Source organism: Dipodomys ordii, unplaced genomic scaffold (assembly GCF_000151885.1).
Source record: "Dipodomys ordii isolate 6190 unplaced genomic scaffold, Dord_2.0 Scaffold288, whole genome shotgun sequence".
NCBI lineage: Eukaryota > Metazoa > Chordata > Mammalia > Rodentia > Heteromyidae > Dipodomys > Dipodomys ordii.
The window spans coordinates 423,117-448,911 of NW_012267504.1; the positions used below are offsets into that span (position 1 = coordinate 423,117).

Here is a 25,795-nt window from a genome sequence, read left to right on the forward strand (position 1 = left end):
GACAGTGTTCATTTTAAAGGTTACATTTTACCCACAAAGAAATCAAGGATCTGGGATATCTCTATTTCTCAATGCCCAGAATGGGTCTTGGCACAGTGCAAGCGGTCATAAAGGTGGATTCAGTTTAAGAATGAGCATGACCATAGTGTGTCCAAGAGTGGATACGGTTCCTGCCGTTTCATAGGTGATCAGGCGAGACAAACATAATGACATGATTGCCAGGATAATATCCCACAGTAATAAAATTAATGTTTTATGGAGACAGGTAGGAAAGCATAAGGTGTATAATTTAATTTTCAACAGTTCTGTTCATAAGAATGAGAAAAAGTATAGAAAATTTTTGTTAGTATATTACTGTAGCCCAACTGTCACATTATCAATACATATGATAGCCATTGAAGGAAAAAGATTTCACTTTAAAAAAAGACCTGAATAAAGAAGAGGATGGAAATCAGAAGATATTATGGTTGGGAAAAGAACAAAAATAAGGCTGGGAAGGTGGCTTAGTGGTAGAGCGCTTGCCCTGCATGCATGAGGCCCTGGGTTCATTCCTCAGCACCACATAAGCAAAAAGAAAAAAGCCAGAAGTGGCACTGTGGCTCAAGTGGTAGAGTGCTACCCTTGAGCTGAAGAGCTGAGGGACAGCGCCCAGGCCCAAAGTTCAAGCCCCAAGACCGGACCCAAAACAAAAAAAAGAACAAAAATATTTTATGATAGCAATTTCCTCCGTTTCCTAAAGTCTTTGAAGAAACAGAAGTTCCTAACAAGAACTCAGGGGAGTATACACTTCTCACCAGATTTGGAGCAGTGTGTGAAATGTCCAGAACTTCAGTATGCCAACACAGAGAAACATCAGTGCCTCCTGAGAGATGCAAGTTTCCTGGCCTTTGGAGATTCCTTGGGCATGACTCTGTCCTGGATGACTCTCTGTTTCTCTATGCTAACTGCTGCTGAACTTGGGATATATGTGAAAAACAGAGACACTGCCATTGTCAAGGCCAATAATCAGACTCTCAACTACATCTTGCTCATCTCCCTCATCTTCTGTTTCCTCTGTTCTTTGCTCTTTATTGGCTATCCCAACACAGTCACCTGCATCTTACAGCAGATCATGTTTGGGGTTGTATTCACTGTGGCTCTTTCCACAGTGCTGGCCAAAATGATGACTGTGGTTCTGGCCTTCAAGGTCACTTCTCTAGGAAAAAGAATGAAGTGGCAGCTGGAATCAGGGGCTTCTAAATTCATCATCCCCATCTGCACTTTCATCTAGCTGACTGTCTTGTGGACTCTGGTTGGGAACCTCTCCTCCCTTCGTTGACACAGATGCACACTCAGAACATGGCCACATCATCATTCTGTGCAACAAGGGCTCCTTCACTGCCTTCTACTGTATCCTGGGATACCTGGGCTCCCTGGCCCTGGTCAGCTTCACAGTGGTTTTTTTGGCCAGGAACCTGCTTGACACCTTCAATGAAGCCAAGTTCCTGACAGCATGCTGCTGTTCTTCAGTGTGTGGCTCAACTTCCTGCCTGTCTACCACAGTGCCAAGGAGAAAGTTATGGTGGCAGTGGAGGTCTTCTCCATCTTGGCCTCTGGTGCAGGGCTCCTTAGCTGTATATTTTCTCTAATATGTTACATCATCTTGTTAATGTCCAATAGAAATTCTCTGCATGGCATCAGGGATAAAAGACATAATAGGAGAAATTAGATTTCTTATGACTTTCTCATATGGGTGCTTAGTATTTAGATTCTATCTAACTCTATATTAATTTTCCACTGTTATAGTAGTATGTACTGTGGAATTCTTACTTTAATGAATCAGAATGTATTGCTCATTTTTCTAGTAGTGTTAATTACACATAGTGGTGGTAACTATTTGAATATGCATTTTTCTTGTATAATTTTGCTTCCTCCTACATAATATACAATTAATTATATTACTGTTTCTTCTCAGTTTCTTTTCACTGCTGTCTTTCTCAATAATTTTTCTAAATTTTCAAATATACTAACTTCCTATCTTTTTTGGGGGGGTCCGGTCGTGGGGCCTGAACTCTGGGCCTGGGCGCTGTCCCTCAGCTCTTCAGCTCAAGGCTAGCACTCTACCACTTGAGCCACCTTCTTGCATAGTCCTCAAATCCATTTCAATTATGTTTTTCTCTACACAAATTTCACCTTTGAGGGGCTGGGCAGGTGCCACAGTGGTAGAGCGCTTGCTTTGCATGCATGAGGCCCTGGGTTTGATTCCTCAGCACCACATAAGCAAAAAAAGCCAGAAGTGGCACTGTGGCTCAAGTGGTAGAGTGCTAGCCTGGAGCTGAAGAGCTGAGGGGCAGTGCCCAGGCCCAGAGTTCAGGCCCCACAACCGGACCCCCGACCGGCTCGCAAAAAAGTTTCACCTTTGAACATGATCTTAGAGACTATTTAGTTCAATGCTTGTATATTTATACTCACACCTTTCCTTTTTTCAATAATCTTGAGTCTCTTTTGTGGGACCTTTATCCATGTATCTGTCTCTGTTTCTCTCTTTGCAACTCTCCACTCCTTCTTTCAGTTCCTTTTCCCTTTCAACCTGCTTCCCTCATTTTGTGGGAAATGTCTTGTATATACTACACAAAAAGCTCTTCAGATTAAGATTACAATGTAGAAGACTTTTTGACTCTTCTCTTAAGATGAAAGTCTGTAATGCATCATAGTTTGTTCAACCATGGCTAGACATAACCTTTCGATTTATCGCTGTTAATCACACTTTGTTAACTTGGTACATAGAAATTTGTGTGCTAAGTGTACAAAAGATTATTTCTTGGAATGTTACCATTTCTTACAATCTGTTGAAACATGAACATTTTTTTCTGTTGCATGTCAAAATGCTTAATATGATAAGAAAATCATTACTTATTTTTTCAAATCAGGTGACTTAGTGTGTTCTGTATTATTTCTACAGACATATAGGCATAATTACACTCATTTCTTTTCTGCTCCAATGTTCACTACATGTGTCTTCTGAAATCAATTAAATGTATTTAGGCATGCTTCAACATAGGGCCTAGACTCTCCCTAGGATTTTCATCCTTTTTCCCTTGAACCACACCTCAATTTCTAGCTTTTGCATCTTTAATTGGAAATAAGAGTCTCATGGGTTTTCTTGCTCAGGAAGACTTCAAAACTCTTCTCACATTTACACTTCTAGTAAATAAATGACAATAAAACTGACTATTGATTTCTATTAGTTAAAATTTTAGTTGAAAAATAGCAATGTATAGGCAAAATATTTTGTGCATGATCTTTCTTGGAGGGCTTGCTCTTGAACAAATGACAATGTTGCAACTCTCTCAAATGGTAATCAAAATATCCTCAAAATTCTTACCAGATTCTATTGAGATTTTTGTATCTTTGTTATTTATTTTACAGTGTCATTCTTAGATACAAGTTTATATAATTGTGTAAAATACTGAATCCTCATTGTTTGTTGTGAATTTGTTGGGAGAATATTTAATTTTAGAGCATTTGCAAAATATTATGTTTTCCTTTCTATTTTCTTCTTAGTTGAAATTTCATACCCAACCCTCTTTTCCCTTCAATGAAGGAATGAAGATGGTGGATGGATGGATTGATGTGTTGAAACAAGTGAATGGATGCCTGGCATGAAGAAAGGAATGGAACCCAGTGCATCACACATGCAAGGCAAGAACTCTACAACTGAGTCACCTTCCCAGTCCTCCTCCTACATTTTCTGATACCCAGCGAATGTGAACAAGTGTACAAAATACATATCCAACACTGCAGCACAGTGTAGAGTATGTTCACTTCCTTGAAGAATCACTATTCTCCAGTACCACTGAAGTCTCTGCATGGAATTTGGGTTTAACATATGGTGATAAGTATAAAACATAGAGTTTCTTTTGATATTGATTTATGTTTGTGATACAGAAGAATTCCCTCTACTACCATATGTTCTCAACCCAGTGCATCATGTATGAAGGTAAACTTCAGAATGCAAAAGTGGAACTCAATTTCATCATGTAATTGCTTGTTTCAACAACATCATTGCTTCCCAAGGCATGAGTAAATGTCTGCATTTCTGGAGGCCTTTGCACGTGGAATTCTTATTAAAAAATGCCAGTATCTGTGGCTGTAATAGACATTGTCTGTGTAAACACTGAACACCAAATTAAGGAAGTAAAGAAGTTCATACAAGATCTAAAACAAAGCTCCAACAAAGAATTGGAAGTCATCAAAGCCAACCAATTAGAAGGAAAGAGATTAAAGCAAAGTAGAAAATCTTGACAGTAGGTTAGACCATGCAGAAGATTGAATCTCGGGGACTGAAGACAGCCTAGATATTATAAAGAAAGAACATACAACAATCCAAGACAAATCCAAGAAATATGACAGATCTATTCAACATTTGGAGACACCATCAGAAGGCCTCATCTGAGGATAATGTGTGTAGAGGAGCACCTAAGGACAGAACTTAATGGTCTAGCAAATTTTTTTAACAGGATCCTAGCAGAGAATTTCCCAAACATACAAAAAGATAGGCCTATTCAGATACAAGAAGCTTTTAGAACCCCAAATAGACCAGACCAGGACAAGACATCCCAGTGTCACATTTTAATCCCCACAGGATCAATTTAGTCCAAGGAAAAGATCTTTAAAGCTGTGAAGGAGAAAGATCAATCACCTATAAAGGGAAACCAATTAGAATCACCTCAGATTTCTCAGCAGAGACAATTAAAGCAAGAAGAGCCTGGAATGATGTATGCCATGCCCTAAAGACAAACAACTATCATCCAAGAATACTGTACCCAGCTAAACTCTCCTTCATAACTGATGGTCAAATAAAAACCTTCCATAGCAAAGAAAAACTCAAATAATATATCTCCACCAAACCAGCCCTACAAAAGATACTTAAAGATGTCTCAGAACTTTAGTTGATATCTCATAGGCATAGACTTTGTGTGGACTTTTCACCATGCACAGGACATGGAAACCTCTGAAGCGATAAGTTGCACCACCCCAAATGGCTTTCATGGAATTAGTTTCATGACACTGACGATACACCAACAATTTTCCAAGATAACTCCATCTCTGGGGCCTTATTATCTGTAGTCTTGGATAAAATCATAGCACCTGGGGTGAATAAGGCAAATCCACAAACATATTTTCCAACTCATATTTGTCTCTTGGATGAAGGCCACAGATGTAGAGCCTCAGGGAACAGTATTGCATATTACTTTAGGGGACTCAGCAGAGGCTTTGATGAAAATGGAACTATAGTGTAAATCTCCATCAATAAAAAGGCACACATACATATTTTAAAATATAGGACACATGCCTAATATATGGGCTTCACTTTTTGGAATTCTGGGAGATGCTTCAGGAATGTTCTATTTGATTTTCACACTCCTTCTTCACCAACTTCCCTTCCTGGTCAGGTCCTTGTCTGGCACTAGATGCTTCTCTACCATGAAGCACCAAGCACACATGGATGGAGATGTGAAAATCGCTGGGTTTTTCCCTCTCAACACTTTGGAAATAGATCATAGTAAGAGTCAAGATTCCAGGCAAGAAGAGTATACACTGTAAGTAATGCATCATTTTATTCCCATTTTCTCTTTTGTTCTGAGGATGGATGAGGGAACTCTGTGTGTACATATCAATGTTCTCTGTCCCTTTTCATTGACCTCCATCCCTATTGCACCTGGAGCAGCTCAGTTTCATTATTTTGTTTTACATCAACTGTTGAGTGATTTTCTTCCCGTAGTAGGAAACAAGTCTTTTTCCTTCTATGTAGCTTGTCCTTTACAAGTCAGTAAATTCTTCACTCTACTCCAGCATGCCTGTATTTCCTCCTTTTCAGCAGTCATTGCAGAAAATGAAGTGATGTTATTGCAATAAAACTGTCATGGGTTCTGTACTAAAATGCTGAAACCTCATTTTCTTCCTTCCCAGGCTAGTAGTGTGAGAAATTGTCTTTAATAGCACCTGTATATTGAGTAGAGTGATAAAATTTCTTATGGTAGGCTGATGTCTCATGCCCTTAATTCTAAATACTCATAGTCATGATATCTGAGGATTGAGGTTTGAAGCCAGCCCAGGCTGGAAAATCTGTGAGACTTTTATCTGCAATCAACCAGCGAAAAGCTGAAAGTAAAGCTGTGGCTGAAGTGACAGAGTGTTAGCCTGGCGCAAAAAAGCTCAAAGGTACTGTCCAGGAACTTATTTCATTCTGTGGGACTCTCTGTCTCTGTCTCTCTTTCTCCCTTCCTCCCTCCCTCCCCCACCCTCTCTCTTTCTTCTCTCTCACAAACACACAGTTGCTTACTGTAGGAAAGTAGTTACTGTTTCAAACTAAACCTTGGTTCTGTTTTATGTCAGATATATTGCACAACATATGCCTTATCAGACAGGATAGCATTATAAACATCGTTTATAGGAGAATATTATATCCCCAGGATGAGTTCTACTTTATTTATGTGCATGTATGTTCTTGCCTTTTTATCCGTAACAGAGTCTCATTAATAACTGGCTATACTAAAGAAGATAAGAAATGAAAATGACTGTACAGAGTCAAGAAATTCTAGCAAACTGTCTGAAAATGTTATTGTGTCTATCATTTGCACTTGTTTTTCAAGTGCTGGTGTGACAAGTATACACTGGGATAGCTGCCCACAATTAAGAGCAGTGATCCCAGAATATCAATTACTCTCTTCCATGCTGTATAAGATATATGTCTTTATCTTATATGCCATTGGTATGTTTTTCTTTCTTTCTATTGTGCTGTTCCTGGGAACTCAGGGCCTGGGCGCTGTCCCTGAATATTTTAGCTTAAGGATAGTGTTCTAGCACTTCAGCCACAGCTCCACTCGTGGCACTTTTTGGTAGTTAAATGGAGATAAGAGTCTCACAAATATACCTGCCCAACCTGGCTTCAAACCACAATTCTCAAATCTCAGCCTCTTCAGTAATTAAGACTACAGGCATGAATCACTAGTGCCTGGCTTACCTTATTCTTTGTGTTCCCCACTATTTACCCACATTCAGATGATTTTCATTCTCTTAATTTCCCAAAATGTAGTTGAGTATTTGTCTTAAGGTGCTAATATAGACACATTGGGTAGTATAGTTAAAGCAGTTGGCATTAATTAGCTATACAGATAGATACAAAACAAAGTCTGGTCTGGGTTAATAACATTATATCTATGCTATTGACTACAAATAAGAATATGTATCCACTAAAGTTTTCTTGCAGATAAGTGGAGTTCCTCTTGGACACATCCTTGCCAACATTTCTTATGGTTTTCTTGATAATGGTTAATCTAACTAGGTGAAAGTGTTGTTTTGATTTTCATTTCCTTTATGACCCGGGATGATGAACATTTTTCATGTGTCCATTGACCATTCTTATTTCTTCTGAGAAATCTCTCTTTAAGTCATTAGCTCATTTATTGCTTGGCTTGTTGTTTTTTTAAGGGCTAAGTATATTTGTTGAGCTTTAAGGATATTTTGAGCTTGAAGGATATTTTGGATATGCGGCTCTGCTCTGATGGATAGCTAGTTAAATGAAAATCTCCCATTCTGTGATTATCTTTCTATGAAGCTAGTTACCTATGTCCTTTGCAGGGCAGAAACTTTTAAGTTAGATGTACATTCATTTATCAATTCTGTTGTTCATTTTTTTCTGATCCTGGAAGTTTCTGTAGAAATTCTGATTTGTTCTTATGAGCCCAACACTGCCCCTACTCTTCCCTATAAGTTTCATGATTTCTGGCTTTACGTTGAAATTGCAGATCCATTTTGAATTGATGTGGGTGCAAGATGATGTATGGACATGTAATTTCAGTTTTCTATACATCAATGTCCAGTTTTGTCGGTATCAGTTTTTCAGCCTATAGTTTTGGGTATTTTACTGCATATCGGATAGCTATAGGTTTTTATGTTCCTTTCTGGGACTTCCATTCTGTTCTATTGATTCTCAGGGCTACCATTTATCCAATACCAACCTGTCATCATTACTATGGTTCTGTAATAGACTTTGAAATTTGATAAAGCTATTTGTCCAACACTGTTCTGACTGCTAATTATGGCTTTGGTGTTCATTGTCGTTTTATTCTCCATGGAATTTTGGATTGTTTTCTTTCTCTATTTTAAGAACTTTTGGGATTTTTATTGATATAGCATTGACTTAGTAAATTGCTTTAAGTAGTATTGTGATTTTCCACAAGGCTAATTTTTCTAATCCAGGAGCATAAAATATCTTTCCAGCTACTTAAGTTTCTTCAATTTCCTTCTTCAAACATTTAAGTTTTCACTATGGAGATCCTTCACCTATTGCTTAATTTCCAGGTAATTTATAATTTTGAGGCTATTGCAAATGATGTTGCTTTTCTAATTTCAGCCTTGGTCAACAGCATAAAGAAGGGCAATTCTTTAGGGGTTGATTTCATACCTAGGTATTTGGCCAAAGTTCCAGGTCAATTCTAGAAGCTTAGGGGAGGAGTTTTTGGAGTCCTTTTAGTACAGTACAATGACATCTGTGAAAAGGGATGGTTTTACTTCTTGCTTCCCCATTTGTTCCCGTAAGTGCTTTTTATCTTGCTTACCACTCTTGCTGGGAATTCCAATACTCTGTTGAAAAGGACCAGAGAGAATGGATTTCCTTATCATGTTACTGATTTTAGGGAAAATGGCTTTACTTGATGACCATTGAACATAATGCTGACTGTAGGTTTGTCATATACAACTTTTTTATAATGAGGAATGTTCCAAATATTCCTACCTTCTTCCAAGTTTTTATCACAAAGGAATGTTGTATCTTATCAAAGGCTTTTTCTGCACCTATCAAGATGATCATTTGGTTCTTTCCCTTTGTTCTGGTGATGTGCTATAATTTGTTAACTAATTGACATATGTTAAACCAGATTAGCATTCCTGGGACAAATCGAGTTTCATCAGAGTATATGAATTTTCTCATCAGTGTTTGGCTTCTTTTTGCCAGTATTTTGTTGAGAGCTGTCACATCAATTTTCATATTGAAGATGGATCTGAAATTCCTTTTCTCAACATGCACTTCTCTGGTTTCCATAGAATGAATAGTGTGCCCTTACTTTCTATTTCATTGAAGAGTTTGAGAATAATTGATAATTCTCCTTTATAAGTTTTTTAGAACACAGTTGTAAAGCCATCAGGGCCTGAGTTTTTCCTAGAAGGGAGGTTTGTTAATCCCAATTCAATTTCATTGTTTGAGATGGATCTGTTTATTCATTTTATTTTATTTAATTGGTTTTTAAAATTTTTAGTGTAAAGTTGATATACAGAAGGGTTAGTTACATGAGCTAAGTAATGTGTAATGAGGACAGTTCTTTTATACTAAGTCTGCCCTTCCCTCGCTCTCTCCCACTCTTTTCCTCCTGTCTTCACCGACAAGATGGCCAGTTCATTTTCCACTTAGTGTCTAGTGAGTATCACTGTGGTACTTGTTTATCCTTGTTCCACCGTTTATGTGCCTTCCCTTATCCTCCCAAATACAAACAAAACAAAAGGTAAAGAGACTAACAAACACCAACAATGACAAGTAAAACAGTCTTTTGTTTCTTTTTCCTGGGGTTCACTTCATAATATGTTATTTTACATGGTCATCTATACACATCTATCGAGTCCTTGTCTACCACTCCACTGAATATCCTCCCTTGGCCTCTGTATGTTAAAGTCTAGGGTGCTATAAAATTTAATCTACCAGTATGTGTGTATGTATACATATATATATATATATATATGTTCAATTTATTCAGTGTGTTTAATTGTAGATTTATAGATATATCCTAATTACAGAAAATGAGAGAAAACATATAGCCTGTATTTCTCTTGCTGTTCCTAATGTGGCTTAAAATAGTTTTTTGAAGTCTTTCCCTTTCCTGATGAATGGTATAGTATCATTTTTTTCTGTCCGTATTCCATTGTGTATATATACCACTTTGTGTTGTTCTATTTTTCCATTGAGGGTCATCTACACTGATTGCATATCTTAGCTATGGTAAACAATGCTGCAATAAACATGATTGTGATTTTGGCTTTAGTGTGAACTGGTTTGTGATGCATTGGATCAATGTCCAGGAGTCAAATTGCTGGGTCATAGGGAAGCTCTATTTTCAATCTTTGAAGGACCCTCCATACTGCTTTCCAGAGTGGTTGAATAAATTTACATTCCCACCAACAGTTTTATAGGATTCCATTTTGGACACATTTGCCACCTTTTTTTGGGGGGAACATACTGTACAGAGGGGTTACAATTACATGGGCAAGATAATGAGTACATTTCTTATCAAGCATCGTAGCCTCCTCCTTTGTTTCCCCTTCCCATCCCTTCCCATCCTCCCCCCACCCCCCTACCTAATCCTCCCCCCCCCACCAAAGTTGTAAAGTTCATTTTCGACATGACAACTTGTACTTCTCATTGTTGCAACGGGTCCACCTGTATCCTTACACTTATTTTTCCCCATCTCCTCCACAGATTATACCGACATCAAATATAGTGAAAGCAGGGGTTATACTGTGGAGGAAGGACATACAAAGTAACAAAGAAATAATCTTATAAATGCGTTAGAAACAATTGCAGGAAAGAAAAATACATTAAAGTACATATCTAAGGGATCATTTTTCTAACATCACATTATCTGACCTTTTCTGCTTGACTCAGACATATACTAGATATTGCAAATAAGGGAAACCATGGGACCTATGTTTCTTTGGGCCTGGCTTACTTCACTTAATATAATTTTTTCCCAAGCCTTTCCATTTCCTAACAAATGGGGCAATGTCATTCTTTCTGATGGAGGCATAGCATTCCATTGTGTATATATACGACATTTTCTTGATCTATTCATCTACTGAGGGGCATCTGGGTTGGTTCCATATCTTAGCTATGGTAAATAATACTGCAATAAACATAGTTGTGCTGGTAGCTTTAGTGTGGTCTTGTTTGTAAACATTTGGGTAAATGCCCAAAAGTGGGATTGCTGGGTCATAGGGGAGCTCTATGTGAAGTCTTTTGAGGAACCTCCATACTGCTTTCCAAAGTGGTTGAACAAGTTTACACTCCCACCAACAATGAAGTAAGGTCTCCTTCTGTCCACATCCCCTCCAGCATCTGTTGTTATTAGAGTTCTTGATTATAGACATGCTAACTGGGGTGAGGTGGTATCTCAATGTTGTTTTGATTTGCATTTCTTTTATGGCTAGGGAGGTTGAGCATTTCTTCATGTGTCTATTGGCCATCCTTCTTTCTTCTTCAGAGAAGTTTCTCTTTAAGTCTTTAGCCCACTTATTTATTGGGCAGTTGTTTCTTTGACGATTTGTTGTTGGGGGATTTAATTTTTTGAGTTCCAAATATATTTTAGATATGAGACCCTTGTCCGTTGTACGGCTTGTGAAGATCTTCTCCCAATCCATGGGCTTTCTATTGATCTTGCTAGCTATGTCCTTTGCCATGCAGAAGCTCTGCAACTTCATGCAATCCCATTTGTCCAACCTTTCTTTGATTTGTTGTGTTTCCGGGTCTCTATTAAGAAAATTTCGGCCTGTGCCAAGGAGACCTAGGGTTTCTCATATTCCATCCTGTACTGTTTTCAGAGTATCTGCTTTGACTCTGATGTCTTTGATCCATTTGGAGTTGATTCTGGTGCAGGGTGATAGATAAGGATCTAGCTTTAGTTTTCTACAAGTAGTTAACCAATTTTGCCAGCACCATTTACTGAAGAATCTGTCTTTCTTCCATTCTATTTTTTTTAGCTCCCTTATCGAAGATTAGATGGCTATAGTTCTGTAGGTTCATTTCTGGGTTTTCAATTCTATTCCATTGATCCTGAGGCCTGTTCTTATGCCAGTACCAAGCTGTTTTGATTACTATACATTTGCCAACTTTTGTTGTCAGTTTTCCTGATAAAAACTATTCTAATTGGAGTGAGGAAGAATCTCAGTGTTATTTTGATTTGCCCTTCTCTTTTGGCCAGATATGTTGAACACTTGTTCATGTGTCTGTTGGCCATTGTTTTTTCTTCCTTTGAGTAGTCCCTCTTTAAGCCTTTTTCCCAATTATTGATTGGGTTGTTGAGTTTTGGAGGTTCCTTTGGTGGGTGTCAATTTTTTTAGCTCTATGTATAATTTAGATATGAGTTTTTTATCTGATGTGTAGCAAATGAAGATTTTCTCCCAATCTGTGGGCTATTTATCTTGTTAGCTATGACCTTTGCTAGGCAGAAACTCCTCACTTGATACAATCCCATTTATCCAGTCCTTTTCTTCTTTTTTTTTTTTTTTTTGATTTGGTGTGATTCTGGATCTTTATTTAGGAAGTTTTACTCCATTTCTGGAGGGTTAGGATTTCTCCTACTCTTTCTGTACTATTTACAGCAAAACCAGCCTTGAGATCTTTTATCCAATTAAGAGTGGATTCTGGTGCAAGGTGTTATATACATAGCTAGCTACAATTTTCTGCATATAGATACTCAATTTCTCTAGCACCATTTCTGTAAGAGGGTATCTTTCTCCCAAACTGTGTTTTTGGCTCCCTTATCAAATATTAGGTGGCTATATGTTTGTGGGATTGTTTCTATGTTTTCTATTCCATTATATTTGTCCTCAGGTCTATTCTTCAGACAGTACTAAATTATTTTTCTTACTATGGTTTTGAAATAAAACTTGAAGATTGATATAGATATTCTTCCAGGTTCTTTCTGCTATGGATTGATTTTGTTGTCCTGGGTCTTTCCGTATTCCATATGAATTTTTGGATTGATATCTCTAGTTCTTTGAAGAAAGTTTCTGGGATTTTAATGGTTATTGCATTTAATTTGTAAATTCCTCTGTGCACAGTTGTGATTTTCAAAATATTAATTCTTCCAAATCAGGACCACAGGATGTTTTCCCATTTCCTTAAGTATGCTTCAATTTCTAATTGAGAGTCTTAAAATTTTCACAATACAGATCTTTCCCATCTTTGTTGAAGTTAATTTCAAAGTATATTATTTTTGTGAGGCTCTTACAAATGATGTTTCTTTCTGATTTCAACATTGTTGGCACACAGAAAGGCGACTTAAATTTTTTCTGGGTTCTTGTCATGGGCCTGAACTCTTGGCTTGCGTGCTGTCCCTGAGCTCTTCACCTCAAGGCTAGTACTCTACAACTTGAGCCACAGCGCCACTTCTGCCTTGTTTTCTGCTTATGTGGTGCTGAGGAATTGAACCCAGGGCCTCATGCATGTAAGGCAACACTCTCCCACTGAGCCACCAGCCCACCCAGGAAGGAAACTGATTTTTGGAGGTTGATTTTATAACCCACTACTATGCCAAAGTTTTAAATCAACTCAAATAGCTTGGGTTAGGAATCCATAGGATTCTTTAAATATAAGATCGTATCATCAGCAAATAGGGATAGCTTTACTTTTTCTTCTATTTGGATCCCCTTTATGAGTTCCTCTTCCCTCTTTTCTCTTGGAAGCAATTCCAGAACTATACTGAAGAGAAATGCAAAGAGGGGTATCCTCGTCTTATTCCTGATTCTAGAGGGAATGGTTTAAAAGTTTTTCCATTAAATACAATGCTGGCATTATATTGTCATATAGAGCATTTATTATATTGAGGAACCTCCCATGGATTCTTAGTTTCCCCAGAGGTTTTATTAGAAAGGGGTGCTGACTCTTATCAAATTACATCTCTGCAGCTATTGAGGTGATCATGTGGTTATTTTCCTTACTTCTGGTGATGTAATGATTTACATTAATTGACTTGCATAAATTGAACCAGGTTTCCAATCCTGGAATGAATCCCATTTGATAATAAAGTATGATTTAGTAATTTGTTTAGAAGTTTGTATCTATGTCCATCAAAGAAATGGATATATAGTTCTCTTTTATATTATGGGTTCTTATCTGGTCTTGGGATGAGTGTTATGTTTGCTTCATAGAATGAACTTGGTAGTGATCTTTCCCTTTCTATCATTGAAGGGTTTGTGGAGTAAGAGAGTGAGTTCCCCAAGGCAGACCTTATAACATACTGCTCTAAAATACATCTGGTACTAAGTTTTCTTTGGACAAGAGGTTCTTTATTGCTATTCCAATTGCATTATTTGTTATGGGTCTATTTACTAAAGCTAAATCTTCTTGGTTAAGTTTGGGACTATCAGTGTTCTCTAGAGATGCTTCCTTATTTCCCCATAATCTTGAATTTACTGGCATGAATGTTTGTGGGGTATTCCCTAGCAATAATGTGAATCTTTGATAGTTCTGTAGTCATATTCGTGTGTCTTCTCTTCTTTTCTTAGTCGAAGTTGCTAAGGGTCTGTCAAATTTGTTAACTTTTTTAAAGAACCAGCTTTTTGCTGTGTTCATCCTTTCTGTGGTTTTGTTTAACTCTAATTTGTTGATTTCAGATTTATTTTTATTATCTATTTCTGTCTATTTTATTGTTTATTTTATTTTATTCTGTCTATTTTATTTTGTTTCTGACAACTTAGGGTTTGGCTTTGTCCTGCTTTTCTCAGAGCCAGGGTTGAATCATTCAATGAGATTTGAGTTTCATATGGGACATAAGAAAGACAGTAGTCAGAGGAAAATTTATAGCTCTGAATGTCAAGAAGTTGGAGAAAATTGCAGTATTCTTTTCTTGGATGTTTGAAGAGCTACTAGTTATTAAGTAATGACTCGTTAATTTTCCATGAGCTTGAGTCTTTTCTCTGATGGGTTTTCCTGTTGAATTCTACTTTTATTGTATTGACAGGATACAAGGTATATATTCTTAGATCTTTTCCTTGGCCATTAATGGTTCTGTCTTTTTGTCTGAAATTTTTACTTTAATAGTTCTTTTAGGAAATGTCTGCAGGAGTTACATTCTTTATCTGTGCTTGTCTGGATACAGCTTAATCCCTCCTTCATTACCAAAGGATATTTATTTTCCATGAAATATTCCTGGTGGATAAGTTCAGTATTTTATCATCAATACTGTAAATAATGTCAATACTATAAAACATGTAATACTAACGTATTCTCCTGACTCTTACATATTTTACTGACAAGTCAGCAGTTTAGGAAACAAGGGCAGAGCTATGTGCAATGTCTCCAAATTCTGATCTAGTCTAGAGAATGTACCCTGTATTTATATTTCACTTGTGAGAACTTCATCATTAGGCAGCTTGATGTATATTTTAGATCAGAGATTTGATGATCCTTTCATATTTAGGTAACTTACATTTTATCCTTTTCTGCTCTAGGATTTTGAAATTCTGTCACTGCTTATTAATCAGGCATTTAAAACTTTGGGCATTCCCAATCATTTGCTAAATTTGGAAAACAGTATTATGAGATTTTTGGAAAATGGTTTGTCAAGTTTTACAAACCATTTTCATACATCTTCATTCTTACTTACAGTTTGTTCCTCCATATGTGTATGTATAATCAACTTTTCTACAAGCTCAATATTTTCTTCTGTTTAGAAGATTTTACTCACATGATAGTCTTTTATTATGTTTATTTCACATGTATTTTTCTATACGTTGAACAAGTTAATACTTTCATTTGTGTTTCCATCATGCCTCCATTGTTTCCTTTTAAAACAATGCCAGTTGATTTCATTATATTAATTTCTATAGAATATGCACACACACAAACAAACCCTTACACACACACACACACACACACACACACACACAGAACTCAGAGAAAGAAACTAAAATATTTTGATCCTGTGTCTTCCATTCTACTTTATTTTAGTATATCAAACTAAATATATTGGCAAGAGAGTAGTCATCACTGCATTTTACCATGGTGGGCTTGGAAGTGAGATTGCAACAGTTCTTTCCTCATCCACTGTATTTGAGGTTCCCCTCACCATAATGATTTCATTGGAGTTGAATGCATACCTTTTGTTTTTGTACATAAATAAAAATAAACTTCCCTCGCCTTTATTTGAGCTCATGTTCTGGTTGATATTTCATGAAGAACTGTTCAATAGATTGGGTCTGTGAGAAGACATTGCTATGGAATCTTTCATAGCTAACACTTTGCTTATAAAAGTTGCTCTTAAATTGAACTTTTGATAGTTAGACTGCCCTGCCACATGAACACATAACATAAACTTATTTTTCACAAAGATGGACCTAGTTGCTCTATGATAAAGGCAAGAGAATATTTGCTATCTCAAGAAAACCTAATACAATGGACAACTGCTTTTTCCAGTGGTCCATGTGATAGTGGGGGGAAAGTGCCTTTCTCTCACTCTATCTCGTCTTAAATAAGTTTCTGAATCTTATTCATGACAAATTCCCTTCATGTTCTTACCTAGTACAATATAGAAGTATAAGACACTACATGTTCACATTCCTTCCTCCTTGAGGTTAATGTTATAATATGTTCATTAGCAAAGAAGCAAGAATTCAATACAGCAAAGTCGTAAGTTTTGAAATACTCCTTTTCAATTTCTATGCTCATTATGTAGGATCTTCAAGAACTATCAGTTTGTTTTGGCTTTGGTTTTTGCTGTTGAGGAAATCAACAAAAATCCTGTTCTTTTACATAACATGACTCTGGGACTTGATATCTATAATGTAGAATTCAGAGCTTGGACAATGTTTAAAAATCCCTTCATTTGGCTCTTTGGAAAATACAAGATTCCAAACTACTCTTGTATGAGAGACAGGAGGTCTACAGCAGTACTTACAGGACCCTCAGGAATAACATCTGACCAGATTGGGACATTGCTGGGACTCTACAGATTTCCACAGGTGAGGGTGGGAGGTGGGGAAGTTTATAAAAATGTCTAATTGGTGCAATTTCAGGTGTTAAAAGAAGATGAAATGAAGAGACTCTATTCATAAAACTATTTAATTTTGTAATATCAAAGAATAAATACTCAAAGATCATGGGATATATATAGTCCAGTGTTTGGAAAAGAAGATTGGAAGAGTTCAAACAGACAAATGCTAATTTATTGTTTCAAGCTATCTTAATAACTTTTTTAATAAATGAGGAAATGCAAGTCGACTTTGCAGTGTGCAGATATGTTGAACAGGGTATTCTTGGTTCACACATTTAAGCTAGGCTACTCAGAAAACTTGTATCTTCAATTAACCAACAAGGAGCACTCAAATGGTAGAGCACTAGTCTAGAGAGAAAAAAGCCAAGAGAGTGCAACAGGCCATGTGTTTCTATCCCTCTATTGGCATGCACGTAATCATGCACACACACACACACACACACACACACACACACACACACACACACACACACACACACACACACACACACACACCTGGGAAGATATATGTTGAATTAAAAAGTCAGCATCAGAACAAGAAAGGGTAAAAATGTTCTCTAATATGTGAATGTTACATCAAAAATATGAATATATAATGGGAAGCAAATATGGAATATGCACATACCCATTTACATACTTACATTATCAATCTGACTAAAATATGCTGTACGTAGGAATGGAACACTATGGTTTAACTTTTCTGTTCTACTAACAGTATAAAAAAGAACAGCAGAAAGATGAATTACACCCTGTCTCATGGAATAGATGTTAAGGAAAAATGAGAGATGAATAAAAAAATGGATAGATTGGAAAAACAACTTAATATTCAAAGTACCTATGTGGAATAGAATTAAGAAAGTCAGGGAATTATTGGGGTTGATATAGATGGAAAGTGTTGATAGAGATATTGAAAAAGATCAACAGACATTTTACAAATAATTAAATTATCATTTCAAAAACAACAAAACTATCTTCTACCTACTTCAACTGGTTCTTAGCATACTTCAAGCCTGAGATTTTGTTGCATGGAAATCTCCTCATTCATGAATTTTCTTTCCCTTTAGTTTACCTTTGGGCCTTTTGATCATGCTTTGAGTGACCATAACAAGTTTCCTGCACTCTATCAGTTGGCCCCAAAGGACACATCAATAGCCACTGCCATTGTCTCCTTACTGCTTTACTTCAACTGGAACTGGGTGGGACTGTTGACCTCACAGGATGAGAATGGTTCATGGTTTCTGGCTGAATTGAAAGAAGAGATGGCCCAAAACAGAGTTTGTGTAGCTTATGAGCTAGTCGTCTCAAGTCAATACATATCACATTTTTTAAGAGTCATGGCAGCTTATAACAAGATCAATAATTCTTCAGCAAGTGTACTCATCGTATACAGTGATAAAGATTCCCTAATAATTATAGTATTGAGTCTTGAGCAAATGTTAATAAAAGGCAAAGTTTGTGTCATGAATTTACAGTGGGATTTCACCATGAAAACGAGATATTTCATGCTAGGCTCATTGCATGTACCTCTTATTTTTACACACCATCATGTAGATGTTTCTGGATTCACAGATTTTGTCAAGGCAGTTAATCCTTCCAAATACCCAGAAGACTTTTTCCTTGCTAGGCTGTGGTTTCTGTCATTTAATTGCTCAGATGCTGAGTCTGACTGTGCAACATGGGACAACTGTCCTCATGACGCTTCTTTGGATTGGTTGCCTGGACATATTTTTGACATGACTATGTCTGGATATAGTCATAATATATACAATGCTGTGTATGCTGTGGCCCAGGCTCTCCATGAGATGCTTCTTCTTCAAACAGAAGTTCACACAGTGGGAAATAGGAAAGGAAGAGTGCCTTCCCCTGCACAGGTACTTATTTCTCCTTTGGAGGGCACACACCATTAGCAAAGACTCTTGTTGAGAGGATTCTCACTCTATGAATTTCTAAATTTCTGCATATACCCATGTATTTATATACGTATATATACACACATTTATGTAAGTGTTTTTAATCAAAAGACATACATACCTTGGTTTCTTTCTTACTATATATATATGTTTTTATTGCAAAGATACCGTACAGAGTGTTTACATTTCCTATCAAGCATTGTTAACTTGTTTGTTTCTGCCCTACTATCCCTTCTCTCCCCACCTTCCCTATTCCTCAGTCCCTCCACCCCAAATTAAGTTCATTTTCAACAGTGTCTTGTACATCTCATTGATACAATGGGTCAGCCTGTATCTTTATTTTATTATTTTGTTATTTCCCTTCCCCTCCCCATATTAGAAAAATGTATATACAAGATGCAGACCACTGGAATCAATTACAATGAAAAAATCACATACTACATTATAAGTACATTAAAAATAACAGCAAAAATGTTAAAACCTCTTGTGTCTCTACTTGGGGTACATTTTGCTTAGCATCATATTGTAAGGTCAAATGTACATATCTTTTTACATTTCTGCTAGATGTATACTAGTTATTGCAAAAACATAAACCATGGGACCTATGTTTATTTGTGCCTGGCTTACTTCAGCTAAAATTTTTTTCTATGTCTTTTCATTTTCTAACAAATAGGGCAATGTCATTCTTTCTGATGCAGACATAAAATGGAATTCCACTATATATATATATACACATACATACATCTCATTTTCTTGTGGGGAATCTGGTTTTTTTCCATATCTTAGCTATGGTGAATAATGATAGAATAATTGTACTAATAATTTTAGTATGGCTTTGCTTATGATTGTTTGCGTAAATGCCTAAAAGTGGTATTACTGGGTAATAGGCGAGCTCTATGTGGAATCATTTGAGGAAACTCCATAGTGGAGTTGAACAAGTTTGCACTCCCACCAACAATGCTATAGGGTTCCCTTTTGGCCACATCCCCTCCACCATCTGATGTTATTAGATTTCTTGATTATAGCTATTATGATTTGGGTGAGGTGCAATCTCAATGTTGTTTTGATTTGCAATTTTTATGGCCAGAGAGTATGATGATTTCTTCATGTATCTATTACTTATTGTTATTTTCTCTTTAGAGAAGACTCTCTTTAAGACTTTGGCCCACTTATTAATGAGGAAATTGTTTCTTTGAGGATTTGCTGTTGGGGGATTTAATATTTTGTGTTCTAAGTATTGTTTAGATATGAGGTTCTTGCTATTGAAGATCTCCTAAACTGTGGGCTTTCTGTTTATCTTGCTAGCTATGTTCTTAGCCATGCAGAAGCTCAGCAATTTAAGGGAATACCATTTGTTAAACATTTCTTTGATTTCTTTTGTTTCGGGGGATGGGAAGGTGGCTCAGAGGTAGAGTTCTTGCTTTGCAAGCATTAGGCCCTAGGTTCGAATCCTCAGCACCACATAAGCAGAAAAAAAGCCAAAAGTGGCACTGTGGCTCAAGTGGTACAGTGCTACCCTTGAGTTTAAGAGATTAGGGACAGCGCCCAGGCCCAGAATTCAGGCCCCACGACTGGACCTCCCCAAAAAAGAAAAGAAAAAGAGCAAAATTTCGGCCTGTGCCAAGGAAGCCTAGAGTTTCTCTTATTCCCTCCTGAAAAGTTTTCAGGGTGTCTGCTTTACTTGGAGGTCTTTGTTCCATTTGGATATGACTTGGTGCTGGGTGATATATAAGGATCTTGCTTTACTTTTCTACAGATATTTAAGCAGATTTTTCAGCACCGTTTACTGAAGGGCGGTATTTCTTCCATTCTATTTTTTACCTCCCTTATTGAAATTTAGGTGACTATAGATCTGTGGGTTCATTTCTGTGTGTTCAGTTCTATGGCATTGGTCATCAGTTCTGTTCTTGTGTCAGTACCAAGCTGTGTTGGTTACTATGGCTTTATAGTAGAGTTTGAAATTTGGTATTGATATTCCTCCATCACTGTTCTTTCTGTTAAGGATTGTTTTGCTATTGGAGGACTTTATTGTTCCATGTGAATTTTTGGATTGCTTCTTCTATTTCATTGAAGAATGAGGTTGGGATATTAATAGCTACAACATTGAATCAGGAGCTTTCTTACTTCCTTTTCTGTCTTAACTCTGAGATGTACTTCACCATAAAATGTCTCTCTTTTAGCTGCACCTTTTCCTGAAAAACAACCAGTTTTACAATGCTGCTGGAGATCAAGTGATTTGGGATGAGAAAAGCAAATTGGAGCCAGAGTATGACATTCTGAATATTTGGAACTTTCCAGAAGGCCTTGAACTTGCAGTGAAAGTAGGAGAGTTTTCTCCATATGCTCTACATGGCAACCAACTGTCTTTATCTGAAGATTTGGTAGAGTGGACCATAGGAACTACAGGGGTGGGTTAGATCTAATCCAAATAATTTTTAAGAACACACAAATCAGCAAAAGTGTCTCTTTTAGTGTATACATGGCTGAGTGCCACCAACTTTCTCCCATAATCCTAGCAACTCAGATAGTAGAGATCTGAATATCATGGTTTAAAATCAGCCCAAACAGTAAAATCAGTGAGACAGTTAACTCCATTTAACCACTAACAATCTGGAAGTTAGCTATGTTTCCAGGACTAGAGTGCTTACCTTGAGCAAAAAAGCTCAAATCTGGGACCAAGATCTTGAGTTATAACACAACGATAGAATACCTGTGAGTTGCTTTCCAGGGTTGAAAGGTTTCTTTTGCTTCCTTCTGTGGAGATTGGTTTAATGGTTAATTGGCATGCTGCTTAACCATCATTGGTGAAAGGGGTCCTCAAATGCACCTCTGAGAATATTACTACCCCATGGCGACTGGAAAATGAAGAAGATACCATGGGCCTGAGGTTCATATAACACTACATAAAGGAGGTCTTGCTTCTTCTATTCTCAATTGAATAGGAGGTAAGGTATGATATGAATTGAAGTAAATACCATAGGGCTGTACACTAGGAATTACTTTCTCACCACTACTTCCACCTTTGAAATATCCCAAACTTCACAATGATTCAACAGGCTTGAAATCAAGATTGTAGCACATAAGCATTTCCAAATTATGGAATAAGGACTCTATAACAGAATTCAATTAATTGACTGCGCTTATCTGCATAGGAACATTTTGTTTAGTAATCCATTAGTTAAAACAATGGACTCTGTGAAGTGTTAGGTAGAAGTCTGAACTGTTACTGACACATCCATGGTTTTCCTCAGACTCCTCACTCTATCTGCAGTGAGAGTTGTGGTCCCGGATTTAGGAAATCTCATCAGGAGGAGAAGGCTACCTGTTGCTTTGATTGTACTCCTTGCCCAGAGAATGAGATTGCTAATGTCACAGGTAATTCTATGACTTATTAAGAAATTGTTCCTCCTACCCTAGTTGTCCTCAACCCAAAAAAATCAATGCAAAAATTATATATTTGGACTGCAGCAAAAATTTTGGTTCAATTATTATAACACTCCAATGCATACCTTTTCAATACGTGTGAGAGTCATTGAAGGAAAAAAAAACTTGAATAAAAATACCTAAATCAAAAGGAGATGGAAATACTAGGTGGTTGTGCTCTCAAAAGAAACAAAAATACGATTATGAGAGTAAATGGTGTTATTTTAAGAATATCACAGAAGTGAACAATTTCTTAAATTCTTTGAAGAAAAAGAAGTTCACAACAAGAACTAATAGTAATTTACACTTCTCACCAGATATGGAGCATTGTGTGAAGTGTCCAGATCATCAGTATGCCAACACACAGAGAAACCAGTGCCTCCTGAAAGCTGCAAGTTTCCTGGCTTTTGGAGATCCCTTGGGCATGGCTCTGGCATGCATGGCTCTTTGCTTCTCTGTGCTAACTGTTGTTGTTCTTGGAGTGTTTGTGAAACACAAAGACAGTGCCATTGTCAAGGCCAATAACCGGACTCTCAGCTACATCTTGCTGATCTCACTCATTTTCTGTTTCCTCTGTTCCTTGCTCTTTCTTGGCCATCCCAACACAGTCACTTGCATCCTGCAGCAGATCACATTTGGGGTTGTGTTCACTGTGGCTGTTTCCACAGTGTTGGCTAAAACGGTGACTGTGGTTCTGGCCTTCAAGGCCACTTCTCCAGGAAGAAGGATGAGGTGGCTGCTGGTGTCTGGGGCTCCTAACTTCATCATCCCCCTCTGCACTTTGATCCAGGTGACCCTCTGTGGACTCTGGCTGGGAACCTCTCCTCCCTTCATTGACACAGACGCACACTCTGAACATGGCCATATCATCATTCTGTGCAACAAGGGCTCCATCACTGCTTTCTACTGTGTCCTGGGATACCTGAGTTCCCTGGCCCTGGCCAGCTTCACTGTGGCTTTTCTGGCCAGGAACCTGCCTGACACCTTCAATGAAGCCAAGTTTCTGACCTTCAGCATGCTGGTGTTCTGCAGTGTGTGGCTCACCTTCCTGCCTGTCTACCACAGTGCCAAGGGGAAGGTCATGGTGGCAGTGGAGGTCTTCTCCATCTTGGTCTCCAGTGCAGGGCTTCTAGGCTGCATATTTGTTCCAAAGTTCTACAACATCTTGTTAATGCCAAATAAAAATTCTCCATATCGTTTTAGGGATAAAAAACATAGTAGGAGAAATATGCATTCTTATGATAAAACTCAGAGGTTTGATTAGTGTACAGACGATCTGATGTAAATTTACAGTAATCATCTCTTCTTGTAGCAGTTTATATTATGAGATTTTATTTCAAAGATAAGGGTCTATTGTACATTTTCCTTGTACTGGTAGATACAAGTGATGGGGATCAACATTTAAAATGGAATTTTGCTTCTATATTTTTAGTTCCTCCTATTCAATCTGTGATTAATCTTATCATATCCTCTTATTAATGTCATTTCACTACTGTCTTTTTCAATAACTTGTCTCATTTTTATGCACATTACCTTCAAGTCTGCACATCACCATGTTTTAGAGTCCTCCAATCCATTTCATTAATATTTTTCTCCTCACGAATTTGCATATTTTGTTAACATTCTTAAATATTGTTTTGTTCAATACTTGTTTATTTCTACTCACATGTTGTCGTTCTGAAATTATCCTGAGTCTCTTTTGTGGGACCTTTCCCTCTGTTCTGGTGTGCCTTTTTCTTTGTCTCTCTCTATCTTCTCTGTCTTTCTCTTCCTTCTCACACTACTTCCCTCATACAAATTTGCAATGACTTGTATCTGTTACAGAAAATACACTTTGATTTAAGAGTATGATTTTTAAATTTTCTCCTAAGATTAAAATATGTAATGCATAAAAGTTAGCCCCTTCAAGCATCGATATTCTTTTTATTTTATTGTTGATTAGTCAGGCTTTATTAATTTGACACACAGATTTTAAAATATTAAATATATATATATAAGATTATTTATTGTGATGTTATCACTTCTGGAAATCTCTTAACTTGAACAATTTCATCTGTCACATTTCAGACTTAATTTGAAAAGGAAGCATTACTTATAATTTTAATACATTGATTTTATCGGTTCTAAACTACTTTTACAGAATCACATATTTAAAACATATGGACACAATTGCACTCATTTCTTTTCTCTTCTAGTGTTCATTACATGTTCCTTCTGATATTAATTAAATTCATTTATGCATGCTTCAACTCAAGGCCTACTTTTTCATTCATGCTTTCTTTAACACTTGAACCATAGTTCCATTGGTCTCCGATCACTTATTGGAAGTAAGTGATCCTACCCAGGCTGACTTGGAACTTTTTCTCACGTTTATATTTCTAATAAATAAATGGCTATGTAAGTTCTATAGCTTTCTATAAATTAAATTTTAGTTGAAAATATAACAATGTGTAGGCAAAAATTATTGTGTGCATGTTCTTTTGTTGAAGGCATGCTATTTAACGATTTCAGAAAACTTGCACAACACATTTTCTCTTAAATGAAAAAATGAAAAGCATGTATCCATGGTTGGATTGATGTGTTGAAGCAAGCTTTCATGGATGAGACAAGGAGAAATAAATGCCATATAAAGGAGGAGTTCATGGATAAATCGATGGTCAGAAGTAAGTAATAAGGGAACAAGGAACATGTAGCCATATGAATTTGTGTGTTACAATAAACCTTTATTCATGAGAAGCAGCCTGGATTTGGCACTTGGGTCATGATTTACTAATCTTCCTTGAGGGCAGGGGAGGTGTATGTTTGGTTATGGTATTGGAAATCAAATGCCTTATATTTTTGTCTTATTTTTTGTACCTATCAAAAGGTTTGGATATACTCTACCAACTATTAAGGATTTCATATCTATGGATGAAAATAAAATATCTGAGATCATTAATATAATTTAAATATATAGAGGAAATAAATTATAATGGACACAAGAGCATTTGGATAAAAGATTTATGTGCCCAATTAAAACTAACATAAAATTCATTTTAAACTGTTACCTCTCTGTACAATATCTTTATAATAAAAGGTATATAAAAAAGAAAAAACATATATATACATTAGTGAAAATTTAAAGTAATACTAAAATTTGAAAATCAATCTATTTAGATTGGAAAAATAGCATCTCTCTTTTCTATTTGGAACAAACTAATTTTAAAATCTACTAAAATAAAAGAAATGAAAGATGAAACCAAAGTTGATTTCATACATACGTTCAAATGTTGCCTGTATAAAAACAATTACCTACTACTCAAAACATATCAAAAGATCTATAAAGACATCTACAGTGAAAAAGTAAAGCTACAAAATAACAAATTGGCGGGAACCAGAAAATGAAACTATATCCTCTGAAAGTTTGGCAGAATTAAAACTGTGAAAGTGGAGCCGGGCGCTGGTGGCTCACGCCTGTAATCCTAGCTACTCAGAAGGCTGAGATCTGAGGATCGTGGTTCAAAGCCAGCCCAGGCAGGAGAGACCGGGAGACTCCTATCTCCAATAAACCACCAGAAAACCGGAAGTGGCACTGTAGCTCAAGTGGTAGAGCGCTCGCCTTGAGCTGAAGAGCTGAAGGACAGCACCCAGGCCCAGAGTTCAAGCCCCACAACCGACAAA

The 25,795-nt window shown here is 36.9% G+C and overlaps 1 protein-coding gene across 1 annotated transcript; it reads left to right on the top strand.

The window, feature by feature from the left end:
• Positions 1 to 16,452: 16,452 nt before the first annotated feature.
• On the top strand, positions 16,453 to 23,399 carry LOC106001351 (vomeronasal type-2 receptor 116-like; the record flags this gene model as incomplete). Its single annotated transcript, XM_013036460.1, has 5 exons — positions 16,453 to 16,770; positions 17,867 to 18,673; positions 20,893 to 21,120; positions 21,964 to 22,087; positions 22,453 to 23,399. Coding segments are annotated over 5 exons (2,424 nt in total), but the record flags the coding sequence as incomplete, so codon positions are not given.
• Between the last annotated feature and the right edge of the window lie 2,396 nt (positions 23,400 to 25,795).